Here is a 12,393-nt window from a genome sequence, read left to right on the forward strand (position 1 = left end):
GGTCAAATATTTGGGCATACAGCTGAGCCGATTGGTTCAGGATATAGTGCTTGCCAACCTTGGTGTGGCTATGGAGTGGTTGGAGAGCAAAGTTCAGAGATGGAAGAAGTTGCCGCTGTCCTTGACGGGCCGCATAGCAATTGCGAAAATGGTGGTAGTGCCTAAGTTTCTCTACTTGTTCGCGAATATCCCCGTGCCACTAACAAAGGCCTTCTTTCGCCGCCTTCGCTCAGCCGTGATAGAATTGGTTTGGGCAGGTAAGCAGCCCAGAGTCGCCTGGAGCCTTCTCACACTTCCCTTCCGACAGGGTGGCCTTGCGGCCCCGGATTTTGAACTATGTGTACAGTGCGCAGGCTCAATACTTACATTATTGGCATCACCCAATCCCTTACCAGCCCCACGTGGCAATAGAGATGGACGTGGCGGCTCCCTGCCCACTTCGGACAGCGGTGTACCAGAGTTACAAACGCCCCCAAGAAGACGTTGACACCGTTGAAGTGGTGCGCTGGGCTTGGACGAACATTGCTAAGCGTGCGGGCATAGCGGACCTATATGCACCGAGTATGCCGCTTGCGGCTAACCCGCTGCTGGGTCCACTGACGGATGCGGCGGTGGCACGCCGGGCGCAGGCCTGTGGCCTGAGAGTGGCAGGAGACTTGTATCCGGACGACACTTTCCTGACGGTGCAGGCTATGGTAGCAGCGCCTGAACCGACGGCATCGGAGCTACTTCTGTATTACCAACTGCGGTCGGCTTGTAAACACAGGTACACTATGTTCCCAAGCGCTCCGCCGACGTTGGCGGCTTTGGAAGACATACTTTCGAACTCCGCGCGCAAACTGATTACACGCATTTATAGGACTACTCAAAACGCAACGCCTGTGGCGCACGTGGATTCCAGATCACTGTGGGAGGGCGAAGCGGGCATAAGTATCACAGAGAAACAGTGGGAGTTTTGTCGCACCCAACTCGAAAACTTCTCGCCTAATTACAGACTGCGGCTAATACATTTCAACTACCTGCATAGGACTTACCGCACACCCATACAGCTGTTTAAGATGGGGTTGCGGGCCGATACGAACTGTTGGAGATGTGGCGAGGGGGAGGCTACGTTCTATCACCTCGTTTGGGAGTGTGTACCAGTGCGGAGGTACTGGGATACGGTCTTCTATACTATTGGTAAGATCGTGGGAGCGGCTATGGTGCCCGACCCGCTCGTGGCCCTCCTGGGGTTTGTGATGAAGGTGCCGGTTGGGTCGCGCAAGCTTGTTGCCCTTTTACTGTTACTTGCCAAGCGCCAAATAGCGATGCACTGGAAGAAAAAGGCACCGCCGAAAGCATCGGCCTGGGTAGGATCAGCAGTGTACTGTAAGGAACAACTCACCTCCTACTGGGACCAGATGCCGCAGGGTTCAAAACCTGTAGACATATGGCAGCCGTTGGTGGATTGGTTGGCGGGAGCGGAGGTGGTGGACGATGGCTGAGAGGGTGGATTGTGAGTCTGGTGCGTTGGGGCTACTGAGATGGGGTTGCGGAGAGGAGCGCGCATGTGAGAAGCATGGTGTCATCGTTCTTGAGGCTGCAGTGCGCCTCGCATGGATGATTCTTCTAATGTCTGCACAGACATGGCAACACACGGTCCAGAGTGGTGACAGTCGTGTCCTTTATCATCGACAGTGTTCACTTTCCGGACGATCTCGCTTAATGTTGATGTTGTTGACTATTGACTCATGTACTATTATTGGTATGCTGCTCGAATGTACGGCCAGGTCTCGCTAAGGCGGTATACCGCTACATTACCAAGCTGCCTGCCTCCGGGTTGTTGGCTGAATAGCAGTGTACAATTTATTGGAATAATAAAGGTTTTTGGAAAACGGAAAAAGAAAAAAAAAAAAACGTCCAGTGTTCACGGGAGAAACAGCCTGGGAATTGAAGGCAGGCAGGTCCTCCTGGGTTTGTGAGGTTGCTGGATGCTGGGCACGCCGGGATTTCACAGGAGCAGGTTCGAGGGGAGACAGGCCAGTAGGGCTAGGGCCAAGTCAGTGGGTGTCGTCCTGTTAGCTCTGCACGTCTCTTCGTCCTTCTTTTCTTCTTGTAGGTAGGCTGGATCTGCCTTCTTGGTTAAGGGCTGCCCCCTAAATACTGTATTTAGTGGGTGTTTTAGGGGTCTTGAGGTCAGTAGCCAATGGGCTGCTGACCTTATGGTAACTACACCCTTGGTGTGCTCACCCCACGTGGGGTAGTGAGCACAAACTTTAGTTCCGATTGGGGAGTTCCGGCCATTTGCAAGATGGCGAGCACTAGAGAGTGGGCTTCACCTTGCCTTCCCCACCTGAGGGGTGGAGTTGGCAGAGGTGGGCACACCTCCTGGCTGGCTAGTTTTTCACGCCCGTCTTCCAGCCGAAAGGGAGGGGAGACCGAAAGGAGGCCTGCTCCTGATAGCAGGAGAGGCTGGGGGTCGCATTACAAAGGCTGCTAGGCCTTTGAAGCTCCCCTGCCACAGATGGCTCTTCCTCGCCTGGCAGAGGTGTGAACACCTCCTCCTGGGAATGGCTTTCTTTCTGGGCTCAGGGGTCGTAGACTCTCACCCTAGGGGTCCAGAAACATGTCTTGTGGTGGCAGACTGATGTGTACCAGTCAGGGAACCCACCAGAGGCTGGTTGTTTTTCAGTGGGCATCTCTGAGATGCCCTCTGTGTGCATTTTTCATTAAATCCCACACTGGCATCAGTGTGGGTTTAATGGGCTGAGAAGTTTGATACCAAACCTCCCAGTCTTCAGTTTAACTATTATGGTGTTGTGGAGTTCGTAATGACAAACTCCCTGCACCATATACTCTTAATGACAGTACTGCACTTAGTGCCCAGGAATGGACTTGGGCACTTTAGGGGTACAAGGCTCATGCGCCTGTAACCTCACCACTGGCATAGGGCACCCAGCTAGAGGGGTGACTGATGTATGCCAGGGCAGTGGGTTGGAGGCATGGTACACAGGGATGTGTGCCATGTCGACTCTTTCCTTTGTTCTGCACCAAGACATGCAGCCTGCAAAGGCAGTATGTGAGTGCCAGGGTATAGGACCTCTAAGGGTGGCACAATGAGTGCTGCAGCCCTAAGAGGCCTTCTCTGGTCACAGTGCCCTGGGTACAAAAGGTACACTCTGCTCCGAAATCGGCTCCGACGCCTTCCACCTCCACAACGGCCCCGAAAACCCAGAGGCCCGTCGATAAGCGGCTTCGAACGTTTCCAAGCCTATAGATCCGGCTCCGAAACCAATATCTTCTGCACCGAAACAGAAGCCTAAGGACTTTAATATGCCTCCTAAGGCCAAAGACCATAAGGATCAACCGCAGCCTTGCCCAGAACCGAAAAAAATCGGCACCGAGACACCGAACAAGAACTTTTTCACCCAGATCCTATCGATCCAAGGCAGAAAAAGATTTATATAAACCCAAAAACAGGACATGTTACGGCTGTGACATGTAAAAAGAGGAAACTGGACACACCACCTGCTCCAGTTTCTGCACAAAAGGACTCTATCACATCTCCTATTCCTCCTTCTCCTATACTGCCTTTTAACCCACCTCCTCTGCCTACACCACACTTACCTCTAACTTCTTCACCACATACATCACCTCCAAGATGATGATGACCTGGGGGGGGGGGGGGGGGAATGATCCGAATGACCCGTTCACGGATCCAGATACCTCCCCACTAGATGATTGGGCATATCCAGTCCCAACAGATCTACCAGACCTGTAGCCATATCCCTCACAACCATCTCCCCCAGATGATCACCTTGGGTTAGGACAGTTATTAAATAGGGCTGAACTTTATCATGGTGTCACAATGCACTCAGGTGCACCAGAGGAAGACTTCCTCTTAGATACATTTGAACAATCCCAAAAGTCAATGCAAATCTTACCAATGTTCAAAGGAGTCATTAAGCATGCCCCAGAAGTATTTAAAGATCCTGTACGTGCCAGGATTCTTAACCCTAGAATAGATTAAAAAATAGGCCTGCCCCTGAAGATCCTATTTACATCAAAGTACAGTTGCCTTTGGATTCTCTAGTTGTTTCCAATGCTAGAAAGCGCGCCAACTCCCAGATCTCCGGGGATGCGCCACCCCCTGATAAGGAATCCAAACTGCTAGAAGCTATTGGCAAAAGGGTAGCGGCACAGCCAGCCAATCACTGGCATATTGCCAACACACAAGCACTGCTGGCACGATATGACAGGGTACATTATGACCAGCTGGAAAACCTATTGCAGCATCTGCCTGACCAGTTTAAAACCCAGGCAAATGACCTTATCCAAGAGGGCAAGCTAATTTCAAATGCGTCAATTAAATGTGCACTTGACGCAGCAGACACTGCCTCTAGATCAATCAACACCAGTGTGCTCCTTAGACGAAATGCCTGGCTTTGCATTTCAGGCTTTAAGCAGAAGGTCCAGGCTACCATGCTCAGTCAGCCGTTCAACCAAGAACAGCTTTTTGGCCCGGCTGTGGACACTGCACTTGAAAAAATGAAAAAAAGGACACCAAGACTGCTAAGTCCATGGGAGCGTTAGTCTCCAAAAACACGTGGCTCCTTTCGTGGCTCCTTCTATAGAGGAGCCTCCAAAAACATGGGCGCAGACACCTAATCTTCATTTAAAACCACTACACAAATATCCCCCAGTAGAGGATATTTTAGAGGCGGATACAGAGGAAACAACAATAAAGGAAGAGGTTGAGGAAATAAAACTCGCACCTCCCCCGCCACAAAACAGTGACTTTCCTCCGCTCCCCCAGACCATTCCACTCCGGTCGGGGGCAGATTAACACAGTTCCTACCTGTCTGGAATTCCATCACAACAGACAGGTGGGTAAGACAAATTATCCAGTATGGTTACTGCCTGGAACTTAACACTATCCCACCACACATACCACCCAAACAGCGTCCAATGTCTGCAGACCATCTTATGCTCCTCAAACAAGAGGTTCTCTCACTTCTTCAAAAGCACGCAATAGAACCAGTTCCCTTAGAGCATCAAGGAACAGGGGTCTACTCACAGTACTTCCTAATGCCCAAAAAGGATGGGACTCTGAGACCAATACTTGACCTCAGACCTCTAAATCTGTATATACACTCAGATCATTTCCATATGATCACTCTTCAACAAGTGCTCCCGCTGCTTCAACAAGGCGATTTCCTTGTGTGAGAAAGTGGCTCTGTATATACTGTTCCTTAATAGGTACAGGGTGTACAGAGTCCACAGACCCCAAGGGTTTAACAGAGGTTAAAGTTGGATTTGTTGTACACACTCAGTCAGCAAATAGTTCCACACACAATAACTGAACTCTAGGCCAATGGTTTTTAACTAATATTTAGCTATTTCAAAAGTTAGCACTTAGAAAATATTTCAGAGCAAACAATCAATGATTCCCTATGGAAGAAAATGTATGTTACAGGTACAGTAGGTTATTGTTACTTTTGTAATCCAGTACTGGGTGCCTAGACTCAGTACTGGGACCTTTATCCAAAACAGGTAAGTAATTACGTTTTCAGATGTTATACGATTTTTGACGAATATTTAGAAATTGCAGAAATCAACACTTAGAAGAAATTTCACAGAAAAACAGTCAATGGTTTCCTATGGAAGAAAAATGAGTTAAAGGTAAGTATAGTTGTGGGTACTTTTCAGAGTCAGTGCTGGGCACCAAGATCCAGCACTGGGAGCTCACCTAAGAGCAGGTGAGTAAATTCGTTTTTGTCACTCGGCTGATTTTTGGTGAATATTTGAAGATTTGAAAAGTCCACACTTAGAAGAAATTTCAGGAAAAAGCCAGTCAATGTTACCCTACGAGGAAAATAGAGATATCGGTTTAAGGGTATGTACTCGACTGTCAGAGTTGAGGTTCTGGGCATAGACTCAGGGGTCCCCCAGAGTCAGGTAGGTACAGTTGGTTCACCCTCAGCGACTCTAGGGCGGCCGGGTGCAGAGAGAGTTATGCCCAATGTTATCCTATGAGGGATAGGGGGGCCTTGGTTGGTGGCTGCTGACTGGCAAGCCACGCGGCTGTGGGAGCTGGGCTCCTACCCACTTACTCAGGGCAAGTGGGGAAGTAGGTAGAGGTTGCACTGCCAGGGCCACTCGGGGCGGATGGGTGCAGGGTGCTTTTGAGCCTTCGGGCGCTCAATTGATTTCAATGGGAAATCTCCGGTTTAGAAAAAGACTGCAAGCTCGGGGACGAGGATTCTTCAGGTGCCACCACCACTTCGAGAGGTAAGTGGGGTAGTTGGAGGATAGGTAGGTACCCCGGCATTGGGCACAGGGGGCCGCGGGGCGCTGCGTGCAGGGGTGCCTTTTGGTGTCAGGAAATCTTACCCTCTGTTGATCGCGGTAGGGGGGGCACCTTGTTCTGAGGCTGCAGGCTTCTTCAGGAGTGTCGAGGGAGGTCCTTGGGTGCCGGACTCAGGGTCACAGTCGCCGTGGGGTCGTCCTCGTGGTCTTTGTTCACTCCGGCACTGGCCAGGATTGGCTGGTGCAGAGTGTGCTGGGTTCGCGGTTCCGGGCTGCTGCCAGGGATTAGAGGTAGGTTTTGAGTAGAGCCTCTACTCATTGGAGTCCCAGGGGCTTAGAGCCAAAAGGTAGCCAGGTCCTCCTGGGTTTGTGAGGTTGCTGGCCACAAGAGATGCCGGGTTGGAGCAGGAGCAGGTTTGAGGGTCGACAGGCCGGTAGGGCTGGGGCCAAGGCAGTTGGTGTCCTCCTCTTCTTAGCAGCTGTAGGGTGTGAGAAAGTGCCATCTTTCTTGCATTGTATGCCCCCACTTTTTGCTGAATGTACTTTGACTGAGTGTGCCCTGGACTCCTGCCAATCAGGTGCCCAGGGCCTATGTTCCTTCCCTAAAACAAACCAAACCGGCAAACCCTGTCCACATGTCAGCCCCTGGTAAATGGTACCCTAGGTACCCAGGGCCTTGGGACCAGGGAAGGCCTCTAAGGGATGCAGCACTCCTTGTTCCACCCTTAGAGGCCCTGTACCCTTACACATACACACACTGCCTTTGCAGGCTGAGTGTTTGGGTGCAAGACAAAAACAAAGTCGACATGACACACATCCCTGTGTGCCATGCCCATCACATACACTGCCATGGCATACATCAGCCACCCATCTAGCCGGGTGCCTTATGCCAATGGTGTGGGCACAGGAGCAGGAGCCTTGTGCCCCTACAGTGCCCAGGTTCATTCCTGAGCACTGTAAGGGCAGTGCTGCCATTTAAGAGTGCATGGTGCTGAGAGCTTGTCAAACACGAACTCCACAGCACCATAATGGCAACACTAAAGACTGAGAAGTTTGGTATCAAACTTCTCAGCACATTAAACCCACACTGATGCCAGTGTGGGATTTAATGTACCCAGCATCCCAGAGGGCATCTTAGAGGTGCCCCCTTAAACCTAACCTACAATCCACGTCTGCTCTGAGGCTGCCTAGGCTGCCACCCAGCAGACATGTTGCTGGACCCCTGGGTAGGCGAGCCCCTGCTCTCCTGGGCCTGCAACAATGCACATCCTGGGCGAGGTGCTAAATCTCCTCCCCCAGGATGGGCATGGGGTTAGCTTCAAAGGCATGCCGCCTCTGTGAGCTTCCCCAGGCCACTGCAACCCCCCACTCTGGCGGGAAGCTTTGGCCGGAAACCCCAAATAAGGACAGGGGATGTGCCAGCCTGCCAACCCCACCCCTCAGGTGGGGGAGGCGAGGTGAAGCACATCTCCGGGCTCTCGCCATCTTGAAGATGGGGGGGCCCTACCCTATCAGGACTAGGCTCCTGCCCCCCTCCCACAGGTGAGAGGCAGGATAGGGGGTGTACCCACCCCAGGACAGGGACCCATTGGTCCCTGCCCTTCACCTACCTGTAACGCCCCTAAATCTAGTATTTAGGGGCACCCTGAACTTTCCTTCTCATGATTCCAGATTCAAAACTACAAAGAAGAGCAAGAAGAAAGAAGACCTGCCCTGCAGCTGCTAAAAAGAGGAAGACACCTAAATATTCTTTAAAAATCATATAATATCTAAAAACGTAATTACTTACCTGTTTTGGATAAAGGTCCCAGTACTGGGTCTAGGCACCCAGTACTGGATTACAAAAGTAACGAGAACATACTGTACCTGCAACTTGAATTTTCTTCCAGAGGGAACCATTGACTGTTTTCTTTGAAATATTTTGTAAGTGTCAACTTTTAAAATAGCTAAATATCGTTTAAAAATCATTACAGTAATTAAGTTGACTTTCATCACTTGATTCTGACCCAGGACTGAATCTAGGATCCAGTCCTGGAATTCCAAAAGTAATCCTAAAAGTAATCTGTGGCAAATAACTTGAATTTACCATTGGGCTCAATGCATTGTTGTGTTTAAAATAGTTGCCTATTGCAACCACTTGTAACTGTTTACAAAAGTCAATTGCATATTGCAAAAGTATTTATATGAAACATCTCATTCTGAGTAAGTATATTTTAAATCCAAGTGTTGGTTCTAAAATAAAACAAGCATATATTTTTTACAAATAAACCATTGGCCTACAGTTCAGTTCTTGAATGTGTGAGACCATTTGCTGACTGAGTGTGTACAACAAATGCTTTACACTGTCCTCTGATACTGCCTTACTGCTCGACAAAGCTACCACTTTAGAGAGTAAGGTTATATCTAACTTTAACCTCTGTCAAACCCTGGGGGACTATGGCCTCTGTACACCCTGTACCTATTAAGGAACAGTATATACAGAGCCACTTTCTCACACATGGCAGGTAGTCTTTCTTCTTGCTCTTCTTTCTTCTTGCTCTTCTTTCTTCTTGCTCTTCTTTCTTCTTGCTCTTCTCTGTATTTCGGAATCTGGGGAAGGAAGGTTCAGGGTGCCCCTAAATACTAGATTCAGGGGCTTTACAGGTAGGTGAAGGGCAGGGACCAATGGGTCCCTGTCCTGGGGTTGGTACACCCCCTATCCTGCCTCTCTCCTGTGGGAGGGGGGCAGTAGCCTAGTCCTGATTGTTCAGGTCTTCCCAGCTTCAAGATGGCGAGAGCCCGGAGATGTGCTTCACGTTGCCTCCCCCACCTTAGGGGTGGGGTTGGCAGGCTGGCACATCCCCTGTCCTTATTTAGGGTTTTCGGCCAAGCTTCCCGCCAGAGTGGGGGGTTGCAGTGGCCTGGGGAAGCTCACAGAGGCGGCATGCCTTTGAAGCTTCCCCCTGCCCGGCCTGGGGAAGGGGATCTAGCACCTCGCCCAGGATGTGCATTGTTGCAGGCCCAGGAGAGCAGGGGCTCTCCTACCCAGGGGTCCAGCAACATGTCTGCTGGGTGGCAGCCTCTCAGACCAGACGTGGACTGTCGGTTAGGTATCAGGGGGCATCTCTAAGATGCCCTCTGGGGTGCGTGATACATTAAATCCCACACTGGCATCAGTGTGGGGTTAATGTGCTGAGAAGTTTGATACCAAACTTCTCAGTCTTCAGTGTTGCCATTATGGTGCTGTGGAGTTCGTGTTTGACGAGCTCTCAGCACCATGTACACTTAAATGGCAGCACTGCACTTACAGGGCCCAGGAATGGACCTGGGTACTGTAGGGGCACAGGGCTCCTGCTTCTGTGCCCACACCACTGGCATGGGGGCACCCAGCTAGAGGGGTGGCTGATGTAGGGCAGGGTAGGTGGTGGGCATGGCACACAGGGATGTGTGCCATGTAGACTCTTTGTTTTGTCTTGTACCCAGACACTCATCCTGCAAGGGCAGTGTGTGTGTGTTTGGGTACAGGGCCTCTAAGGGTGGCACAATGAGTGCTGCAGCCCTTATAGACCTTCCCTGGTCACAAGGCCCTGGGTACCTAGGGTACCATTTACCAGGGGCTGGCATGTGGCATGGATTTGCCAATTTGGGTTTTAGGTTTTTAGGTAAGGAACATAGGTCCTGGGCACCTGATTGGCAGACGTCCAGGGCACACTCGGTCATAGAACATCAGCAATTCAGCAAAAAGTGGGGGCATACCATGCAAGAAAGAGGGCACTTCCTCACAGTTACTTACCAGTAGGAGTGGTTTTGCAGCTTGAAGAATTTTCTGGATTCACATGCAATCCACCCGGCCTCCCCTATAAGGAATACAAACAGGTGGGAAACACACAAGTTCATCGGTTATTAGATAGCCATCTTAAGGATTACACACAAGAATGAAAACCAAACGGTGATCGATAGCGACCAAAACAAGGAAAAAAATTAAGACCATTCCGGACCCAACCACTAGATGGTGGAATCACGCACAGCATGTGATTCTAGAAAATTCTTCAAGCTGCAAAACTACTCCTACTGGTAAGTAACCATTTCGTTTTACCTCTGTAAGCCTTTGGGGATCCACTGGACTCTGTGCACACTTTACCTTACTTTGGTATAGTATATACAGAGCCAGCTTCCTACATAAGGTACAGCTTTGGGATAGAACACAGGCCTGGGAACCTGGTTGGCAGGGACCCAGGGCACATCATGTCAGGTTGCATCAGATGCTAGGAAGCAAGTGGGGATTAACTATGCAAAAAGGGGAGCTTTCCTACACATGCGTACAGGGTTAGTAACATACTATTTAAAGACCTTCAAACTTAAAACTAATCAGACTATGCAGCGTGTGATCATGATCTGCAACTTCATAAGCTGCTAATTTATTGTTGCAGAAAAGTAACTTTCCATTTCTTTAATAGTGCTATTACTTTTTTTTTTTTTGCTTATTTGGTTTGAAATCTCTATAGCTGTGCACTTGTCTGAGAAACTTTTACGTGGCACCACAACACAAATCTCTGTGCTTGTTTTGGTAAACCTATTCTATTTTGATTTTCTGTTGTTGCTTGTCTCTTTAACCTTTACCAACCTCTGTTGGTTCCTTGTTCAGTGGGATGTTGCCCAATGCTGTCCTTCCACCTTCATCCGATCACATCTATGCTCAATGGCGAGAAAGGGAAGAATTGCATCCAGTTGAAAATGGTCTCGTAGGATCAAAGATCCCATCTCCAGGTAATTATAGACTCCTTTAAGTGTCATTTTTTCTGAATAGTATTCTCCTGTACATTACTGTTGTGTTCTTTCTTTCCTTCCACTCTATGTAACTGTATCTCCTCCGAGAGGCACCCCTTTCAGTGAATACTCTGCCATAATGTAAGGGCATCTATGCTCAGTGGGATACTCTTCAACTCCATGTTAATATAGTCTGCTCTGTGATGGCTTCTGCCCTTTATTTCTGCCCGTATTGCACTGTTTTCCCATAGCCCCAGCCTCCCTCAAAGCCAGTGCAACTGATGTGGTTTACCAGTGTGATATTCTTACCCACAGTTTAAAAAAACAAACAGATAAATGTTTTACTAAACTTCATTGACTTTCTGGTATTTGTTTTTACCTCCATTTAAACATAACTGCGAAGTAGTGTTTGGAAATCATGACTGTTGTGTAGAGAAATACAATTTTCAGTTTCCATTTTTGTGTTGATCAATAAAATGTTCTTTCTTCGAAGGCACCAAAGTAAGCTCCAGCTTATGTGACACAAAACCTCTAGTCTGCAAAGAGGAAGAGGTGCTGGATAACAGACAGTGTACGCTCTGCTTGAAGTACAGAGACGACAATCCCAAGGTGATTCAGATGGGAAAGATTTCAATGTGTGGGTGCCAGGGCTGGCAGGATTTCTTTTTTCTAACCTTGTGCTTCATTACAGAATGCTGGACGCCTCTTATACATAGGACAGAATGAGTGGACCCATATCAACTGTGCCATCTGGTCAGCTGAGGTGTTTGAAGAGAATGATGGCTCGCTGAAAAATGTGCATACTGCGGTGGCCCGCGGGAGGCAGATGGTAAGTACATCTGTCTTGGATTTTTTAAGCTTACGAGACTAAGGCAGAGGTACTTCCTGTTCTTCGTTACAAAAAAGAGCTGTATTTCGACCTTTGCAGCTGCTTTGCTGCTAGACAGTGTGGTAGAGCTCATTGAGAACCCTATGTGGTTAATGTAGTGCCCGCTTGATGAATGAGGTTACATTTGCCAAACAGTGTATTTATCGGTCTACTCTTACTTTCATGAGGGCAGGAAGAGTTTCTCATGGAGCTTAGCATTGCGACTGATTTGTCTGTAATAAATTAGCTATTAGATGTGACCCATTTAATTGCTCACTACATGTAGATTAAATGTTAGCACCTGAGCTTCCCTTCCTCTACGGTAAATCTTTGAAAGTTGAGGCTTGAAAGCTCTAGGTATCTGTATATGGGCGATCTGCGGTCTCTAAAATATTTGATATGGGCGATCTGCGGTCTCTAAAATATTTGATATGTGACTTGGTATGTGTGAAATATGACACCCAGTGCCTGAATCTATAGGATTTTTCAGC

The 12,393-nt window shown here is 48.9% G+C and overlaps 1 protein-coding gene across 2 annotated transcripts in view; it reads left to right on the forward strand.

Annotated features, from left to right (window-relative positions):
- Window positions 1-12,393, forward strand: part of KMT2B (lysine methyltransferase 2B) — a 694,916-nt gene that overhangs the window by 345,453 nt on the left and 337,070 nt on the right. For both annotated transcript variants that reach the window (XM_085615911.1, XM_085615910.1), the window contains exons 19-21: window positions 10,913-11,034; window positions 11,528-11,643; window positions 11,726-11,863. In XM_085615911.1, coding sequence (XP_085472037.1) covers window positions 10,913-11,034; window positions 11,528-11,643; window positions 11,726-11,863 — 376 coding nt within the window. The remainder of the gene's footprint in view (window positions 1-10,912; window positions 11,035-11,527; window positions 11,644-11,725; window positions 11,864-12,393) is intronic.

Source organism: Triturus cristatus, chromosome 7 (assembly GCF_964204655.1).
Source record: "Triturus cristatus chromosome 7, aTriCri1.1, whole genome shotgun sequence".
In the NCBI taxonomy this organism is placed as follows: Eukaryota; Metazoa; Chordata; class Amphibia; order Caudata; family Salamandridae; genus Triturus; species Triturus cristatus.